This window comes from Oreochromis aureus, linkage group 3 (assembly GCF_013358895.1).
Source record: "Oreochromis aureus strain Israel breed Guangdong linkage group 3, ZZ_aureus, whole genome shotgun sequence".
NCBI lineage: Eukaryota > Metazoa > Chordata > Actinopteri > Cichliformes > Cichlidae > Oreochromis > Oreochromis aureus.
The window spans coordinates 84,386,205-84,406,876 of NC_052944.1; the positions used below are offsets into that span (position 1 = coordinate 84,386,205).

At 40.7% G+C, this 20,672-nt stretch overlaps 2 protein-coding genes across 3 annotated transcripts in view; one reads left to right on the plus strand and one right to left on the minus strand.

Annotated features, from left to right (window-relative positions):
* LOC116335110 (neural cell adhesion molecule 2-like) overlaps positions 1 to 20,672 on the minus strand; it is a 660,945-nt gene that overhangs the window by 624,054 nt on the left and 16,219 nt on the right. Inside the window, exons 5-8 of one of the 2 annotated variants that reach the window (XM_039608716.1) lie at positions 20,298 to 20,393; positions 18,118 to 18,450; positions 17,608 to 17,697; positions 14,948 to 16,092 (exon numbers count right to left, since the gene is read on the minus strand). The exons of the other annotated variant lie outside the window; for it this stretch is intronic. Of the exons in view, the coding sequence (XP_039464650.1) occupies positions 15,836 to 16,092; positions 17,608 to 17,697; positions 18,118 to 18,450; positions 20,298 to 20,393 (776 nt within the window). The 3' untranslated portion in view covers positions 14,948 to 15,835. Of the gene's footprint in view, positions 1 to 14,947; positions 16,093 to 17,607; positions 17,698 to 18,117; positions 18,451 to 20,297; positions 20,394 to 20,672 lie in introns of those variants that run through there. 2 annotated transcript variants of the gene reach the window in all.
* LOC120438319 (selection and upkeep of intraepithelial T-cells protein 8-like) lies at positions 1,758 to 7,454 on the plus strand. Its single transcript, XM_039608741.1, has 5 exons — positions 1,758 to 1,833; positions 2,624 to 2,659; positions 5,815 to 6,075; positions 6,476 to 6,823; positions 7,062 to 7,454. Exons 1-5 carry the CDS (start codon positions 1,803 to 1,805, stop codon positions 7,148 to 7,150), a joined length of 765 nt encoding a protein of 254 aa, XP_039464675.1. The 5' UTR covers positions 1,758 to 1,802; the 3' UTR covers positions 7,151 to 7,454.

The following is a 20,672-nucleotide window of genomic DNA, read 5'->3' on the forward strand; positions in this document are numbered from 1 at the left end:
ACCATGGCCTCCGATTTGGAGGTGCTGATCCTCATTCCCGCTGCTTCACGCTCGGCTGAGAACCGTTCCAGTGCGAGCTGGAGGCCATCACTCGATGAAAACTCAAAGTTTGCATTTTAGTCATTCAGAGTGTGTCATGGGTCTGGATGTGGGGACACAGGGTTCATGTGTTTTGGGGCTTGTTTATATGTCTGGATTTTGGGTTTATCCTGGGCTTGTAGTCCTCGTGGGTTGCCCTGCCTGTGGGTCTCTGCTGTTGTGTATTTTGTGTTTTGTCCCAGCTCCTTTCCCGGTCCCCTGTTATCCTGTTTATGTGTAAAGGTGTTTGGACTTGTCTGTGTATCCCGAAGGCCAGTTTCCATGCTGAAGACAGCCACACCTGCTGCTCATCAGCCGTCGCCAGTCGTTCCTTTCGTCAGCGGCCTCTATACCGGTGCTGGATCATTGAGTTCACGCTTCAGTACAGCCCCTGTTCGCATTTTAAAACTTCATGTGTGTTGCTTGCCAGCTCAAAGTATGTGTGTTTTCTCACTAGGTGTTGGGAATGGAGTTTGTCAGGGGAGCGGAGCCACTGTACAGATTTGGAGTTGCTGTTAAACGATTCACGCCACGGACACGAGCACTGATAGGTTTGTAGCATAAACCTATTTGCTGGAATGTTCAAGACAATTTACTACACAGCAAAAAGCAAGACACAAGTAGGCAAAGTTCTTTGTGTTACTCATGCATGAGGGAGACCTGCCTGGAGCCAAGTGTCGTTCCACCCACTTGACCTCCGTCAGACTCTCAGCCAGGCTCCCCATAGCACTCCTTTTATTAAGGTTACATGAATATGCATAGGTTCATTAACATATAACGTCTTACATAGGTATACATGTGAACAAAGAATACCTTGTCTGTGTCTGTGTGTGTGTGTGTGTGTGTGTGGGGGGGGGGGGGGGGGGTCAGAGTCTGACCCCATAAAGACTTCCCTAAACCTGCTGGTCTGGAAGTTCATCTAAACAAAAGGCACTTAGCCTAAAACAGACATAGATACGTTTATCCTACCATGAAACAATAAGAGAAGGTACGACCTCTCCCATGCTCCCAGGATGTGGGTGTGAATTCCAGAACACTCTGGAATGCACACAAAGCCTTTGCAGACTACTAAGGATCACACATCCTATCACTACACAATTGATTATACACCTCTAAGCATATATGGTTAAATATTTCTTAATACAAATAACAATAATAAAATCTAAACCCATCAAGCACTGTGTGGGATTCAGGGAGAATCACCACTGTAAATAAATTCACTGCCTGTGTTTGGAAGCCTCCTGTGTTTGGGTCCGCTCTTTACCTCAGACCTGCCAGAGTGAGACTGAACAACATTTTAGATGTTAACCAGAGACAAGTCTCATGGAAAAGACACTTCCTCAGCTCACTTACTCCAAGCTGCACCAGATTTATAGGAAAAAACTGCTGGTCTTTGGAAATTTCATCCATGAAATACATATTTTAGGACAAATCCTTTTAGAAAGTAAAAACATTTAAAGTACAGAATCTTTCTGATCAAAATAAAAACTTCATGCTGTTTCCTGCACGTTATTTTCCCCACCAGTGAATGCATCATGAACATATTCATGTATTTATATTATTGTTTTCTATTCTCTGTTTTATTTTTGATAATTTTTTACTTCTCTGCCACCAAACAAAGGTACACACCAGGAAATGTGATGAAACCTCAACGGAGTCTGTCACAGGAAGGAGGAGGGCTTTAAAGCTGAGCTGAGGTTTCAACGCCATTACCAAGAAAAACCATGAAGGAAATATCTCTGCTGTCAGTGCTCTGTAAGTACGATATATTCCTTTATCTGTATGTACAAGACGTAATAATTACCTTAAACATTTCACCAGAAAACATGACTGCAGTTCTGTTGTCTTCTCCAGCCAAGCTGGTCTGAAGCTTCAGTACCAGCAGTATTTCCATAATTACTCAGTGATGTTCTGACTTTTCTCTGTCTAAACTTTGTCTAAAATAAAAGAATTTTTGTTCAGGAGCTTTCAAAACATGATTTTCTTTTAAGTCATCTTTATGATGAGAAAACATAGAACTGCATCTCCACTGAATGGAGGCTGTAAATTAAATAAATGAATGCATAAATGCATAAATGTTTCCCTGTCGAGTAGTCTTGGGGAGAAGAAAGTTCAAACACTTCCTCCACCCTGAGACTCTTTTTGTGGCAGCAATGTTTCCAGTTTTAAAAGAACTTTGACCTGTTAATCTTCACCAGGTAGTGACAAAGAATTAACATCGACCTTCTTTTTCTTTTGTGGCCTATTTCTGGCTTTCTCAAGTGGAAAACCTCATGAGAGCAGGACCTAGATGCACACATTGATAGATATAAAAAATAGCAAGTGGATGAAACGAACCCTGGCCATAAATGGGTCCCCGAAGACCAGGTGAACATTAAGAGTTTACACATTTTAGGATGGGATTGATGATCTGAAGTAGATCAACAACAGTCTCACAGAGAAAGAGTGAAGAGAAAAGAGCGAGTGGTGGTGTTGCGGAAGTTTACAACTTCTGCTTTTGCCAAGTGTGAAAAATCAAAATAACGTGACTGTTGCCTCCTTTCAGTTCCCACTTTACTGCTGAGCTGCACAGGATACGGAGGTCAGTAACTTTCTTCTGTCAAACTTTGAAACTCACAAATTTCAAGGCAACAAAAGGACTGTATGAATATAATGACACTTTAACAGTGCAGCGCTGCTCCAGCCTTGATGCAGCTCAAAGATGTCACTTTTCTGACAAGACAACGACAGGGTGACGACAGGGGGAGCTGGAGGCTGCATGCCTGTTGGAAGGCTTTAAGTCATTTTATTTGCATTTGTTTAACCTGAAAAAAATAATCACAATAAAAGTGAAACTTACAAATGATTCAGCTCCACATGAGGCAGGCGTATTGGAGCGAGACTTTCCGAGAGAGTCAGGTGCTTCTCCACACAGCAACCAGTCTGCACTGAGAAGCCTTTAGACTGACAGTTCAAATTCCCAGCATGGGGATCCTCACTGACCCGTTAATAAAGCAGGAAACGTATCATCAATAAGGATGTTTCAGGCAGGCTCTCGATTTGACCAGTGAGAATGAGTCTGACCTTAACCTGATCCCTGTGAAACAGCTCCTCCTCCTCCTTTCCCAAAGTCAGCCAACGATGAGAAGCTGGAAGCTCTCGACTGCCTGAATTTCAGCTAAAGCCCCAAACCCTTAGCTGACGATTTGAGCCACAAGGTGGGGCTCCTCCCTGAGGTGGCCCTACCCCTAACATTTACCAATCAGACAGCGGGGGGCAGTTTCAACACGGCCGATTAGAAACACTAATCAGCCGTTTATTACCTTCTGAGGTGTTACGGGTTACAGGTGCAGATAGAGCCCAAATAAACAGCGCAATAAAATAGCCTAAAAATTCATCTGAGAAAAAACAAGAACCTTTTTTCCATTAACATGACCATGAGATCCTATAACCTCTCCATGTTCAGTCAGACAGCCATCAGATGCTACAGGGCATCTGCAGTGACACCCAAGAGGTGGCAGATGCGTATATGTACAGTGCAGAGACCTGATGAAGAAACTCTGGAGGAGCAATGAAATTCCTCCAGAGTCTGGGGTTATGCATTTAATTACTGAGCTCCTGAGCTCTGTTTTTACCAGCTAAAAGCCAGTGAAGTTTTTGGGCCGTTAACGACAAGCATCACATTAACTGCACCTGATTGGGCGGTTCTGAGTCTAATCGTCACCTCCAAGCTGCACAGAAGCCTGCAAGAGACACATCAGCAGGCAGACATCAGGATGAGGAATCAACTTACACAGACTCACTATCCCTCTGTGAAAGAGGAAGATCAACATCAGCCTTTAAATCTAGTTAAAGGAGTTATAACCTTTGGCCCTGGGAAATAGAAGTACTGCCTTCTGCAAATGGTACTGCAGAGTCTCCATCAGATTACAGAGGACAGCGCTAATGCAGACGAGTTCATCAGCAGCTCTGTTTCATACGGTACTCTGAATCCCTACACAGGATTGGTTAAAAATGCTGAGCGAAAAAGCCACAAAATTCAAAGAACTGTTCAGACGGAGCCAAAATTCAGTAGAGATAGTTCTGATTGGGAAAGCTCAGAGATGTTAAACGAAGCACTGCCTCTCAGCACCCCCATGCCCCCCTCCCGAATCCACACTTCATTTTAAAAGCAGGTTACGCTAACCCCCAGCCGGTACTTTTCAACCTCATGCACTACCTCAGGCTCCAGCCGTGGACTAAAGGCCGGCCACCACCTGCTTCATCGCTGACAAGAGAAATATTTCACTTCATATTTTTTAGAAAACATCAATTTCTCCTCCTCCTTAATGTAAAGCATTAAAGTCTTCCTCATTTAAGGCATCTGACGTACACCCTGAAGATTCTTGTTTTTTGCAAAGAAAATTAATCACTCTGTCTGTCCAAATGCTGTACGTCCACGATTTTAGCTACTTTGTAAGGCTACTTTACTTTTCTAAGGCTTAAGTAAATTCAGTTCGACAACCACGTCAGAGCTCTGTTTGTTTCTATGGTTACAGTGCCCCTCCTGGTAGTTCATCTCAGTGCATATTTGACAGAGCATAAACATTTAACTGATTTAGTTTTAGACGGTAAAGCAGGAAAATATAAGTCTCTAGGGGGGAAATGCGACTGCTTCAGTAAAGCCAAAGTAGTTTTTTGGATCCTTAAAATCATGAAAAATAATTTCAGGATGACCAAAAGGACAGATACTGCTGACGTAGTGATATATAGCATTTGTGTAGCACTGCTATTGCATTGATGTAGCAGCTCCTATTGTATTGCAGCAGTGCTACACAAATACATTCTTTAAAAATCATACAATGTGATTTCCTGAATTGTTTCTTAAATGCTCTCTGTCACAGTGGGAATGCATCTACTCCATGATTTCTAACTGGGAGAACTTGCGAAATTGCAGGGAGTTCAAATACTAATGTTCCTCACTAGTCTCACTTTTATTGTGATTATTTTTTCCTGTTAAACAAACACAAATAAAATGAATTAAAGCCTTCCAACATGCAGCCTCCAGCTCCAGTCCATCACAGTGTTCCTGGAGGCCAACGTAATGCCAGAGTAAGAATCTGGTTAAATACGATATTACAAAGATTTTCTGGGCCGAGTACAATAACCTGAATTTTATCTTCATTTAGAAGCAGAAAATTAGAGGTCATCCAGGTCTTTATGTCTTTAAGACATGTGTGTTATCTAGCTAACATGAACTAACATGTAGTGAGTTGTTAAATCTTTAAATGACATTTGTAGAATTTGCCCACTTCCTCTCACCCACCAGTGAAAGCAGAGGGGAGGGAGAGAATCCTGTGCATGCACAGAAATGAAGAGCTGGCAGAAAATGGACCCTTGAACAAATGCTCATCCTCTGAAAACTATGAGGTCTGCAGATTTTTTCACTGTTAGCAGCAGTAATTTGCACTGAACCAAATAATCCTAAAAATGTTTTTAAACCTTAAACCTATGAAGGCCAAAACGTGCTGGTCAAGCAACAAAGTTGTTCTTCATATTACTAAAATGTTGGAGCTTGTGCCTCTTCAGATGTTTGCTCTTCTCTGTGCTACTTGCAAATAGCCTGCAAATGCCAGAAACCTCAGTCCTGTTTCCACAGCTTTATAACATCAACCTGGTAGAAAATTATTTTTTCAGTATTCAATCAGGCCACCAGGGGGCGGAGTTATTCCAGTAGTTTAGTAGTGAGTAATATCTGACCTCTCTTCTTCCTCACAGCTCGTCTGACTGTGAGTCCCAACAGCTCTAAATTTTCTGAAGGAGATTTGGTGGATCTAAACTGTGAGGACGAAAGCTTTTCTGATCAGACTGTGAGGAGAAACACAAGCAAACGACAGAGGACTAAGTGTGGAGATGGGTGGGGAAAGCTACATGGTCAATCATGTTCGATCAGTACGCTGGTGCCTCACGACACCGGAGTTTACTGGTGTGAGTCCAGTAACGGTGTCATCAGTAACCTGGTTAATATCACAGTCACTGGTAAGCTGATCACTCTGACTTTACTTCTTATTTCATCCACAAATTGAGCTGAACAGCTGAGATTCTCTGTGCTGTTCTTCACTCATCACCTGCCTGACTGACAGAGTAATGAAGGAGTGTACTTCCCTCCCTCTCCCTACTGTCCAAACAGAAACATATAAGCAGACACTGATGCTTTATATGTGTGTGTCAGTGTGATGTGTTGTAGTGTCAGGAGTCAGTATACAGCTACAAAGCTTTTTGTTCAGTGTATACAAACAGCTGTAGCTACAGAAAAGGCAGCATGTCAGTGAAAAATGAGGTTATACACAAATGACCCTCACTCTGATTGGCTACTGCAGAAGTGAGCAGTTGTGCTTTGACCTTTAACCTCTCTGCTCTGTGTTGTTTCCTCTTTCAGGCCCGACAAACATCACAGCTGAGTCTGGACAGAACGTCACTCTGACATGTCGAGCTCCAAACAACAACATCACAGCTGTAAAGTGGAGCAGAGCTGACCTGAAGCCAGATTATGTCCTTTACTACAGAGATGGTCACTTTGTTCCAGACAGCCAGCATCCATCTTTTAAGAACCGGGTGGATCTGCAGGACAGACAGATGAAGGATGGAGACGTGTCTTTGATTCTGAAGGATGTGACGATTAATGACACTGGAACATACAAGTGTCACATTGCTCAGGGAAAACCAAACCAAGAGAGACCCAGTTTCGAGTTCATCAACAGCACCTACCTTCATGTCGTTCCTCCAGGTGAGTGAGTAGAGTTGAGTGTGTGTGTGATCAGAGGTGAAGCTGCTTCCTGGTTGTTGATGTTTGTTTCTAAAGATGTTGTTGATGAGACTTTGTAGAAAGCAGCTGGTCTGAGTGATGTGATCAGAGTGCAGTAGATAATGTCTGACAGCAGTTTGAAGAGGAAATGGATTCTGTTCTGTTCTTCACTCATCACCTACCTGACAGCTGACACCTCACACCTGTTTCTCACCTGCAGGTCAGACAGGAGGATCTGTTGGACTGAAAGTCAGCCTGTCAGTTCCTGCTGTGCTTCTTGTTGCTGCTGCCGTTGTTTTCTTGATCTAGAGAAAACAGAAACAACAAAAGAATCAGGATCCAGCCTCATGTTGAGCTGCAGCAAAATAAAATGTCTGAATCTTTTTAAATCCGCACTCTTAGTCTCCCGCTGGTGATTTCAGCATCGTCAGTGAACCTGGGGAACATGAGATGATGCTGGTAACAGATAGAAATCAGAGGTAGTGAACAGCAGACAGGGATCAGCTGCAGGTTTCAAACACATCCAGAATTGGGTTTGGTTTTAACTTTCTGTAAAATAAAACCAAATGTTGTTGTAAATTGGCGCTGTATAAATAAAGTTGAATTGAATTTCTCTCAGAGCTCCTGTTTCTGTTGTCTGTCAGTGATTTTATGAGAAATAGTTTGTGTTCACCTTGAATCAATGACCATCAAATAAAACTTTGCCTTTGGATAAAATGGAATGTTTGTAAATCCACAGGTGAAAATAATATATGTAACATTCATACAAGTCCACGAGTGATTGAATGAAATGTAGGATCATGGAAAAATAAATATAAATTCTCTTATTTTTTATTCAAAACTATTCAAGACTTTTACCATTAACTGTCATTCCATTATGAAGTAACAGGAAGGTAATAATACCCAAGAAAATTAAAAAAAAACAGCAACAAACAGCTGGTATAATAGAGCTCAGTGCCTCACACTGTAGATAGCAGCATTTCTTTTTAACCTTGTTTAATTTAAGGCTCAGACTATCATCTGTTTTCACTTAAAGTAGTCTAGCTCTGATATCATTTTAGCCTCTGGATGGAGGATTTGCTATCTTAACTTACAGATAATAAACTAAACGTATTACAGACCAAAACTAAACACATCCATAGTATAAGACCTGATTAACTCCCTTTTCACACCTGTCTCAACACAACAGTCAGGTCAGTCCCTTCCCTTTTAAGAAATCCACCTTAAATGTATTTTAAATTTAAGTGATACAAAATGAATTTAATATTTTATCTTTAGTATGTCAGTCAGTATCAGGTCAGATGGATGATGTTGGGTGAGATGGACACACAGAGACTGTCATCACAGCTAAGAGGAAGCAAAAGGCTCAACATCCAGGCTTAAAAGTGATGTAGAGAGCTAAAGCTAAAGCTCTGCTTTCTTTGTGTGCTTGTGCCAACAGTAACTTTATTCTTTATTCTTCCTTAAAAATGTAAATCAAACCAAAACTTTGATCAGTATGTTAAACGAGAAATGTATTCTGACCTTTTATATTCACACAAATGTGAGTGAACCTGTCGTTATACACGACTCTGAGAGAAACAGTATGAAGTATTATGATGATTAAATACAGACTCACAGCTCAGATCAGACTGAGCTGACAGTTGATTATGGCTGATACTGATCAGAATCAGCTGAATAAACATGTTAAAGTTAAACCAAAATGACAGTAAGAGAATATAATGTGAAAATGTGATTTTAATATTAGGACTTTAACTAAAAAGCCTGAGTAGAAACGGCCATGAGAGATATCAGGGTGTGTTTGAGTTTGGAGGCCGAGCTGTTATTAAAACATGACGCTCTGATATCTGAATGCTGACTTTTTAAATATGTGATTGAATAAAAATACCTTCAGTAAACTGTGATTGACAAACAGTTTTAAAGAGAAAGTGTGTTTGAATTAAAAAGGGTTCAGTCTAAATTGAATGTACTAATGAAATTTAAATGTGATGGAATTTCTGTGTTAAGAAGTGATGGCAAAAAAAAAAAACCTTCGGGTTAGTTAACAGGGGGTGAAAGGTCAGAGATGGAGAGAACGCCAGGCTGGGGCTGAATATCAGTGAATTATATGCAAATCTGATTGGATGACAGGACAGAGCATAAACTAATGCTCGTAGGGATGCTCTGGGTCTCCTGCCTCTGTGAGATCAGCAGGTCAAAGATTCAATACCAAAGCTTCAGCGTTCCAGCAGCGACGCCGAGGGCAGTGAGCGCTGCCCCCAGCTGTGGACTCGGCTCTTTCTCTCCTCATCTTCATCGTTGCCATGTTGGATTATAACTTTGTGGAGGATCTGGATTTCCTTTGTTCTCCTGGTGGATGGACGGCTTCTTCCAACTCTGAGAAGATTTAGGAACCTGCTGTATTCATAATATTGAAGGAATCTTGCTGTCCAGTTTAACGGGAAAGCACCTCTCTCCTCCCAAAGATAAGAACAGGAGCAGCATCAGCTCAGAGCAGGTTATTTTGATAAGTTTATAAAGTTAATTCTGCTGCTGCTGCTAAATTGTTTTAAAATTTCCTTCATGGACCTCAAAGTCTAAATTGTGGACGTTCTTATTTCTTTGTGAAGCAGTGAAGATGAAATCTGAGCATTTATGAGTGTTAGTGTAAAAAGCTATTACAGGTTACTCCAGCCTCCTGGGGCCGACTGTCCAGGCCTCTAAAACCCTCCCAGATTAAAAAGCGCCCGATCGAGAGGTGATCTGCTGCTAATGGGTGACCGAACCTACTCAGGTCTCCAGCTCTTATCAGAGGAGGCAGTGAAGACACCTGAACTTCAAGGCAGTCAGGCTGAGTCTGTGATTACATACTTTTATCGAAGTACAATCTGAGTATTTTACCTGTAAGTAATTTTACAGTATTGTTGTATTGTGAATACTTTTTACAGAAGTTCCTAGCTTGAAAATTAAACAGTACTAAATGTAACAAGTAGACAGCAGCAAAGTCATCAGTTTAATGGACACAGAGGAAGCTTTTCAAAGGCTTAAGAAGAATAACATGATGCTAGAACATCACATTTTATAATATGACAGTAAAAATAACTCACAGAGATCATGTTCGATGTTTTCCTCCATAAGTGGGGCGAGCCTGGGTCCAGCTATATGAGTGGTGTCTTGTTATGGTGAAGCTTTTAAATTGCTTGGCCTTTGAGGCCCGCATGGAGCTCATAGAGGAGGCTGACACTAAGCACAGAAAAGGCCCACAGTGGGTCCACACACAGGATACAGATCCAGAAAGCACCTATCTCTCAGTTCCTTCTCATGATCAACAACCACTGATCAAAGCCCACTGGTCTCTGACCTCACAGCCCATTGTTCCTTCAGTGGGCTGATTTCAGTCATTATGCAAATTACTTTTTATAAGATTGGGCAAACCTGCAGTCAGCTGAGACTGAAGAAGTCACTTGGATGAGTGACGAAACGTTTCTCCCACAAAAACCTACTTACAGATGAACAGAATCAACTTTTGGAGATTTACTTACCTGGATGATTGAGCATGCATCAAGACGTTTGGCAACTGTAGCAGTCGTAGAAAATTCTACCCTCTGTGGCAGAAAATCTCACAAATGCAGTCTTGATATCAATAGATGGATAAAAACTGGAGGAAATCCTCAGAGGCCTTGAAAACTCCTAAATGGAAGTAGCTTCTTCTGCTGGGTCTATTCTGTTGGTCTGAGACTGGCTTCCTGTTAAATCCAGAATTGATTTCAAAATCCTGCTCCTCACATACAAGGTCTTAAATAATCAGGCCCCATCTTATCTTAATGACCTTGTAGTACCATATCACCCTATTAGAGCACTTTGCTCTCACACTGCAGGCCTACTTGTTGTTCCTAGAGTATTTAAAAGTAGAATGGGAGGGAGAGCCTTCAGTTTTCAGGCCCCTCTTCTGTGGAACCAGCTTCCAGTTTGGATTCGGGAGACAGACACCCCTTTTCCTTGTTGATAAAGCATATAGTTAGCACTGGATCATCCCTTGGTTATGATAAAAGAGTCTCATCCAATGATGAAATTAGTTCTTTTTATTTTTGCCTGTCCTGATTGGTTCTTTAGCCTTTACCAAGTGGATCATCCATTTGATTGACCTTTGTTTGCAGAACCAGGAAAAGGGAGGAGATAAGACAAGATGTGGAAGAGAGCCAGAGATGAATAATAACTAATGATTAAATACAGAGGTGACCACCTCTGTATTTATTTCACTCACCACGTGATCCCATCTGCCTGGACTGTCTCTCCAATCTGTTTAAAGCTTTAAAGAGTGAAATCAATAACCAATGATCTCAGTGATCACAGTCTGTGTGAACACTCTCTGAGTCTGTGAGCTGCAAATGTTTGCATGTAGGACAGGGAACAAAGATCAGTGTGTCTCTATAAAATAAACTAATGGATAAGTCTGATCCTGTTATTGTTCTCTGTTATATCATTAATGAGTCTCAGTCGCTCGTTGCTTTAATTTAAATTATTCGTTTTTTATTTTGTGTCATTGGCAGAGAAACTAAATCATGTGAACTTCATCCTGTGTTTCTCAGCTTTAATTTTTCTGTTAATAAACACTTAGATGTAGATTTAACATCTGTGTTTGTTATTAACACTTTAATTCTTGCATTCTTGTAATTAAAGCTTTCTGAACGACACATGGCCTTATTTACAGTGAGCTATAAAAGCTGTGACTGTGGAAAATAAATCACTCTGCCATATAGTTGAAGCTGTAAACATTGAACAAACTGAACCAGTACATGTAAATAATAAAAGCAGAACACATCAGCTGTGTCCCAATTCATAGGCTGCATTAAAAATTATCATAAAAAAGGAGGTAGACTTTTAAAGTCTCCACTAAATCAGGGTCAGATGTGTGTGAAGGTCCAAGAAGTTTGCTGGATGAGAATTATCATGTGCAATGCTCCAGTTTGACCTCATGAGGGCAGTGCTGTTACACACTCAGACTGCAGGACATAATAATAGTGTTGGATTGTGAAAGTAAATCAGCTTTAAACCATAAACCATCTTTTTTTCTGAGTATTTCCAGAGTGATTTCTGATGACATCAAACTGTTTGTGTGTTTGTTGTCACAGCAGCAGCAGCCATCAGTGACACCAGCACACAAAAGCAAAACAACAGCAGGTTAAAAACTCAGAGGAACAATTCATTTCTAATGTCTGACCAGTTTGTAGTTTATGTGTTTGAGTTCAGTTTAAGAACTTTAAAAAACAAGTTTCAAACAAACAACATATAAGAACATAAGATGGAAACAAACACATACAGAGTGAAACTGTGTTTGTTTCCTTCCTGGTTTCCTGGTTTTTGTATGTTTGTCACACTTAAATGTTTCAGATCAAACACATTAAAATATTAAACAAAGAAAACACAAACTGAAGATTGTAAATGGAGGAGTTTGTTATTAAGGGAACAAATCCAAAGCTACATGTTCCTGATCTGAAACATTTAAGTGTGACAAACATACAAAGAACAGGAAATCAGTTTGAACAGCTATAATCAAACTGTCAACCTCACACTTTTTACTAAAAATTCTCCACTAACATCACTTTGTATCCACTGTCACTCTAATGGAGCCTATAAAATAAAATAAAACACAGTCAAAGACTATTTTCTGTTGAGAAGAAGTTTCTGGCTCTTATTCTATTTTCTAAACGAGGAAAACAGCAAACCCGACTCTCCAGCTGCCCTGGAGCAGATTGTAATCGTTGCACCAGACGAGCTTCATCATGTTTCAGACACACCTTCATGCTCAGTGCAGCCGTTACCTGTGTGCTCTAAAAGAAGCAGGAAGATTTAGGGTCAGATTTACTAACATGTGGAGCAGCAGCAGCCTCATCACAAAATTAAGCATGTTATTTATTTGTAATTTTGAGTTTTATATCTCTTGGAGATATATCTTTGATATACTTATAAATGCACCATGTGGTAAGCTGTATACTGTGTATTGACAATAAAGCTCTTGAATCTTGAATGTGTATCTGTAAGAGTTTCACTGTCAGGAGAAGAAAACTTAAACGAGTCACACAGATGTGAATTACAAAGACTGTTTCACTGTAACTGCAGGAAGTCTAACAATGAAACATTCCTGCTTTATGCCCGTCGGCCTGTGGCAGTTGCAGCTGGGAGCAGTAATTACTGGAAGGGAGATGTTATCAGAGTGAGTCATCAGCCCAGAGTCGTTATTGCAGCATCAAAACTTTGTCTCTGTCAGTGAACTGGGATGAGCTTCTTCTCTGCTGGATCTGAAACAAAGGCAGCTGTTACTGTGTTAGATTCATGTCTGCATGTTGAAACATCTTATTAAAAGTAAAGATGTGCACATACAGGCTCGTGTCACAGTGACGGCTGAGGATCTGACAGTGAGTCATGCTCTGTGCTTTTCTGCACATCACAGAGGTCCCTTTATAATCCTGAGCTCTCACAGTCTCAGTCGTCAGAGCCCTCTACACGGTGGCCAGTGATTTCCTCATATTTCATGTTGTCTGCCTGCTTTGTGTCTGCCCTGAGCCCTCAGACACAAAGCTGTGACTGTTTATCTGCACGTCTCAAACACTCCTCCGTTTTGTCTGCAGGCTGAGTGATCTGACTGAGCTCAGCCTCCATTTTCTACAGGGAGACGCTCAGAGAGGCTTTGGGGATGTCCAAATTCATAGGCTGCATCCTCCTGAGGACCCGGCCTTCGCGGGCTGCATGGGCCGGGTCCTCAGAAGGTCGGGTAGGCCTGAAGTAAACGGCTGTGAAATTGGACGGGCTAGCCTTCAGATTTGTGCCACTGCTGTCTTGGTGGAGTTTAATAAACTCACCCGTCTGCTCCTTACTATCTAAAATATAACAGGATGCTGTTGTAAATTCTCGATCATTCTTTTTAATCAGCTTTCTGTGTGACGTTTATTCAGCTGTGTGAAAACTATAATTTTAATCTCAGCCAAACTGATTTACTCACGAACAAATAAAACACTGAAAAAAGCCAAACAATAACATTTTTAAGTTATCTAAGAGACTTATATATCATGTTTAACCTGAGTATTGAGAGAACGCGGGGGTTTGAAAACAATGTGCCGAGAGTTCACTGTTCTCTTCTAGCCATCAGTCTGGTGGGTAACAGACGTCTCCGAAAACGTCAGAGCACTTTTACAAATATGTGATGTCTTGATAAACCGAGCAGATATTTGAAGTTTACACAGCTACATTCTCACCTGAAAATATTTTAAAAGTTTACTTTGTGACCCAGAAAGATTAATAAGAGTAATATTAAAAATACAAATGCGGCTTCAGGAGGAATTTGGAAACTCCTTTTCACTCTCATTTCACAGGAACAGCTTTGCTTCGGTTTTATCTGCAGGTGCTGCACAGAACACATCCTGTTCAGTCTGTTTGTGTAACTGACTCCAGCTCAGACTAAAGGCTGGATCAGCTGGTTCAACAGCTCAGCAGTTTGCATACTTTTCAGCCGGTTCAACCGTTCAACAGTTCCTGAGCAAAGAATGAGCCGATGATCAGCTCCAACGAGATCAGAGACGGTCTGAAGTTACCTGTGAGTGCTGTGACAGTCAGAAGACACTTTTGTGAGGCTAATCTATAGACAAGAAGGCAAAGAACTTGCCAAAGAACATTATGGACTGGCCTTAAGAGAAATAGATAAACATTTTGTGGACTGATGAAAGTAAGATTGTTGTTTTTTGGGTCCAAAGGCCGCAGACCCCAAACACTGAATTCAAGCCACAGTCTCTGAAAACTGTGAAACATGGCAGTGCAAGCATCATGATGGGGTCTGTTTCTCTTACTATGGTATTGGGCCTACTTATCTCATATCAGGGATCAATTTGCTTAAATCAAACTACTTGAAGAGGTCATGCTGCCTTATGCTGAAGAGGAAATGCCCATGAAATGGGTGTTTAAACAAGACAACGACCCCAAACATACCAGTAAGTGAGCAGCATCTTGGTTCCAGACCAACAAAATTAGGGTCATGGAGTGGCCAGCACAATCAGTTTATTGAGTAAATATTTGAGTTTTTGATTACTGTTTTCTTCATAAATGGAGACAGACAGATAGATATCATTGTCTTTGTTTTTAAAAACCAAACTTTTATTTCCAGAGACATAAAAAAAAACAAAGTTAAACAAAAAGGGAACAGCTGAGCAAAACACCACAAACACAAAAACAAGCTGTTTAAAGGAGGTCACAGAGACAAGAGTACAGAAGTGGAGCAGGGTGGAGCAGTTCAGTGATGTAGGTGGAGGCTTCACACTGTCAGGCCATAAAAAACTGAACCTCTAAAGGTGGAGAGATGTTTGGAGTTAAAGCTTTGTCAGGCCAGAGAACAGAGCATTAGTTCATCACACTGACCTCACTGCTGTAATGATTAAGTCAGAAATCCAGAATCCACTTCAGGACATGTATGACATCTGTTTTCATGTCACCTTTAAAGGGTTCAGCCATGAATTGGGTCTCAAGCCATATGAGAACCAATTCTGTCTCATTAAAGATGCACAAACATGAGTGTGTACATCATATTTGTGAGTTTGTATGAAAATGTTTTCACAGTGTCAAATTTCCCTAAAATCACAATGTTCCTTAATTTTAGCCAAACTGGTGGATCTGAAAATCCATCTGAACAGATACGAGTCAAATTTCTCCCAAAACACCATCAGTGTACAAAAGTTTGTATCATCTGTACAACAGTATAAAATATTTAAATACATTCATTGTCGTTTATTTTGGGTCAGTTTAGGAAAAGTCACCAAGTTTCAGCCCAATCTGAGTCTATAACAGTTTGTAAACTCTGTCAAATTTGATAAGATGGATTAACAAACTAAAAAAATGTCAGCTAAGGAGAAGAAAGTACAAGCTGTCTTCCAGTGGGCTGGACTTAAGGAGGAAAAAGTCACATGAAGCATCATCAGTTTCTTTCTGTCCTTGATCATCTGTTTTTCGTCATGTTGGGTAAAAGTGACTTCATGGAACATCAGGCTCAGCTTTATTCAGCTTTGAATACTTTACTGACCTTTCAATTTCTTTTTTACGTTTCATTCTCTCTTTTTGTTTTATTGTGCTAAAACCCCTCTCATATTTTCGGCAGATCAGATTAATAACAAGAGCAACAACAACAAGAAGCACAGCAGAAACTGACAGACCAACTATCAGTCGAACAGATCTGCCCTCCTTTCCTCCATCTTTGTTGTCTTGATCCTTCTCTTGTCCTCCTGTCTGACCTGCAGGTGAGAAACAGGTGTCAGCTGTCAGGTAGGTGATGAGTGAAGAACAGAACAGAATCCGTTTCCTCTTCTAGTTCAGGAGAATAGATTAATACAAACTATTCACAATACGTATAAAGTGAGAAAATACTGGTGGACTTTTCTTAATTTAACAAAGGAAACAGATGATCTGACTAAATATGACTAAAACTGATCCAGCTGTTCTTTATACTTTGACTGGATTAAACGTTTTAAACAAACTTAAAGAAGTCCAGCTCCTTACAATAGTTTTTTACAGTTGTTACACAGACAAACTGTGTATTATGGCTTTTATGTATTTGCTCTGGCAGGTAAGTTTATAGCACAAAGATTAATGCATTAATTTATCAGCAGTTTATCACAGCTGGTCACAGAGATGCTGATGATTTCAGCATGAGAGGTTCAAAGCCACACTGTGATCAGTCTCAGGAATTTGGAAACTTACAGATCAGTAACTCTGCTCAGCTGGTCTCATTACAGCAAGAGGGCAGCCATGTTTTTAACACAGCTACACTAAAGATATATACTTTACAATAAGCACTGCCTGTATTCAGATAAACTGCCAGCTTAGTTTGATTTGACCTAAACATGACAGACTGACAGCAGCTGTCCTCTCTCTGTAACAGCAACACCTGAAACATGCAGGGAGCACCGAGTCTGCTCAGCTACACATGGATTAAACTCTAAGGTTAAACTATCAGGACATAAGTCAGTAAATTAATGAATAAAAAACTAGCTCAGCTGGAGTCTGACATTGTCACAGATGAGGATGATGACACTGACTCCAGAGTGAGCAGGACACATCTGTGCTAAAGAAAACTGATGGAGGCCATCTGAGTGTGGATGGATGCTGGACTACAGCAGTCAGTCAGACGCTCGTCTCCATTTGTACGTTTTGATGCACTTCATATATATATAAAGGGTAACTTGGCTGGATGGGACAGAGAGCTGTGATCATTGACCAGATCACAGGTACAGCAGAGTTTTAGCCTGATGCTAAAGAAGCACATTTTCAAACACATGATTTACTTTTCAAAAGTCTCAAGCCAAACATGACCCCTGACCCCACATGGGTTGTTAAAGATGTGGTGGGAGCTAAAAAAGATTGGAAATTATATCCATGAATTGTCACATCAGCCAGTGAAATAGTGCAAACGTGCTTTTGTCGCGTTTTGTTCTGGTTGTTTCAAAGGAAGATGGTGACTGTTCTTTTGGTGAGATCACCTGTTTCCTGTGTCATCTAAGTCTCATGTTTACAGACGAGTTAGAGAAGAAGAGAAGAAGAGACTGATTCATAAATGTCTTTGTTTCTGCTCTAACCTTACCCAAACAATGCTGCTCTACAACTCTAGACTACCAGCCACAAAGACAACAGCTGGAGAAACATCTGTCTACCTCTGACATCCAGCAGCTCATCCATACAACAAACACACATCAACAACCAGGAAGCAGCTTCACCTCTGATCACACACACACTCAACTCTACTCACTCACCTGGACGAACAACATGAAGTTTGGTGCTGCTGGCTTGAGTCACAGGTCCTTCCGTTCGCTGTCCAGACTCAGCTGTCATGTTTTTCTGATCTGAAAGAGGAAACAACACAGAGCAGAGAGGTTAAAGGTCAAAGTACAATTATGATCAGAATGATTGACTTTAAATATTTTGTTTATTTCCTTTGACATTTGAGTTTTTAGTCATGTTGGATTTAATGAACCTCTGAACATCCAGCAGGTCACCAGTGACCCACTGAGGGGGAATTTTAGCCTCATGCTAAACATGCAAAGTGTCAGAAACTACAAGATGTTAGCTTCCACAGAACAACAACATGTGCTGATAATTATTAAGAACAAGTCAACTCTAGACTACCAGCCACAAAGACAACAGCTGGAGAAACATCTGTCTACCTCTGACATCCACCAGCTCATCCATACAACAAACAAACATCAACAACCAGGAAGCAGCTTCACCTCTGATCACACACACACTCAACTCTACTCACTCACCTGGAGGAACAACCTTGTATACGAAGCTGATGTTCTTCCATGACCCTGTTTCATTCATGAACACACGACACTCGTATGTTCCATTATCATTAATCGTCACATCCTTCAGAATCAAAGACACGTCTCCATCCTTCATCTGTTTGTCCCGCAGATCAGACCGGTTTTTAAAAGATCGATGCTTCTCATCTGGAACAAAGTGACCATCCCGGTATAAAAGCACATATTCTGGCTTCAAGTCAGATCTTGTCCAGTTTAAAACTGTAACGTTGTCGTTTGGAGCTCGACATTTCAGAGTGACGTCCTGTCCAGACTTTGCTGTAATGATCTTTGGGTCTGAAAGAGGAAACAACACAGAGCAGAGAGGTTAAAGGTCAAAGTACAATTATGATCAGAATGATTGACTTTAAATATTTTGTTTATTTCCTTTGACATTTGAGTTTTTAGTCATGTTGGATTTAATGAACCTCTGAACATCCAGCAGGTCACCAGTGACCCACTGAGGGGGAATTTTAGCCTCATGCTAAACATGCAAAGTGTCAGAAACTACAAGATGTTAGCTTCCACAGAACAACAACATGTGCTGATAATAAGTGAACATAATGTGTGAGAGAAAGCAGCCTCTCATTATAAGACACTGTGAGTCTCTGCATGCTGCCTTTATGGAGCTACAGCTGTTTGTATCCACTGAACAAAAAGCTTTGTAGCTGTATACTGACTCCTGACACTACAACACATCACACTGACACACACATTACACTTCTTTGTCTCTGTCACAGCTGGATTACAGATGTTAAGTAAAAACAGACTCCACCCACCCTCGTGTCCACACAGACAAACTAAATCCATATTATTATTATTATTATTCTTAACAACATGTAAACTAGTCGATCCTGTTCTATTTTTGTCAGATAAACTCAGTTTAGTTTCTAACTGTAAACCTCACCTGCAGAGACGAACACGACGACGACAGCAAACAGCAAAGTGGAGCAACGTGGTGCAGTTAAGGCAGACATTTCCGTGTCATTATTACTGATGATTTAGCGCTTTTTTGGTTTGTTCTGAACTCTAAATCTGACGGTAATTTCAGCGAATAACTGAACCTGAGTTTAAAACCGGATGAGATTAAATTTAAGGTTTAAAAAAAGCTGAAAGTTTTAAGCAACTGACTCCACACTTCCGATTTAACTACTACTACTCTGTGTTGCCAACTCCTCGGTAAGGGAAATTTCTATTGGCTGTCTTTAAATGACGTCACCACATCAGCAAACGTATGTAACTGTAACGGACACTGTCTCTTCCACGATGTCATTTCTCTCTCCTACAAAGTCTTTAAAAAAACAAAACAAAACAAAAAAAAAAACACAACACCCTAAAAGAATTTACTATATATTTAAATGACATTTCTTTTAGCAATTATTGTTTGTTTTTATGTCACAATTCCAACCCTCATTCTTTATGATTGGAATGATGCATTTTAGAGCATCGATTTAGTTTAGACACAAACCAATCTACCGCTGCTCCCAACCTGCGTTCAGTCAGTGCGGAAGCAGCGGCTTCGTGTACGATTCGTTTGTAGTTTGGAGTCGTGAACATCTTCTGCGCTGACAGCAGCTGGGGGCGACTGCTGTGTGTGAGCGCCTGTGAGCGCTTTGGCACGGGCGAGGTGCAGACGGCAGCACACGCTGCTTGTAAGAGCGAAACCGTGGTCATACGTCTCCAATAACACCAAAAACATTGCCAGATTTGTCGCTGGGGGGAAAAAAAAAAAACAAAACACTAAGGGTGTCTGAAAACTTGCTAAATATTGCGACAAAGTCTCTAAGTTGGCAACACTCTGTCAAATTTGATAAGATGGATTTACAAACTAAAAAAATGTCAGCTAAGGAGAAGAAAGTACAAGCTGTCTTCCAGTGGGCTGGACTTAAGGAGGAAAAAGTCACATGAAGCATCATCAGTTTCTTTCTGTCCTTGATCATCTGTTTTTCGTCATGTTGGGTAACAGTGACTTCATGGAACATCAGGCTCAGCTTTATTCAGCTTTGAATACTTTCCTGACCTTTCAATTTCTTTATGTTTCCTTCTCTCTTTTTGTTTTATTGTGCTAAAACCCCTCTCAGCTTTTCTGCAGATCAGATTAATAAGAAGAGCAACAACAAGAAGCACAGCAGAAACTGACAGACCAACGATCAGTCCAACAGATCCATCCTCCTCCTTCTCTTTGTCTTCCTTCCCTCCATCTTTGTTGTCTTCATCCTTTGTGTCTCCTCCTGTCTGACCTGCAGGTGAGAAACAGATGTGAGGTGTCAGCTGTCAGGTAGGTGATGAGTGAAGAACAGAACAGAATCCATTTCCTCTTCTAGTTCAGGAGAATAGATTAATACAAACTATTCACAATATGTGTAAAGTGAGAAAATACTGGTGGATTTTTCTTAATTTAACAAAGGAAACAGATGATCTGACTAAATATGACTAAAACTGATCCAGCTGTTCTTTATAAATTGACTGTTTTGTCTGCAGACTGTGAGAGTTCGTTAAAACATGTCTGAGACTTTTGG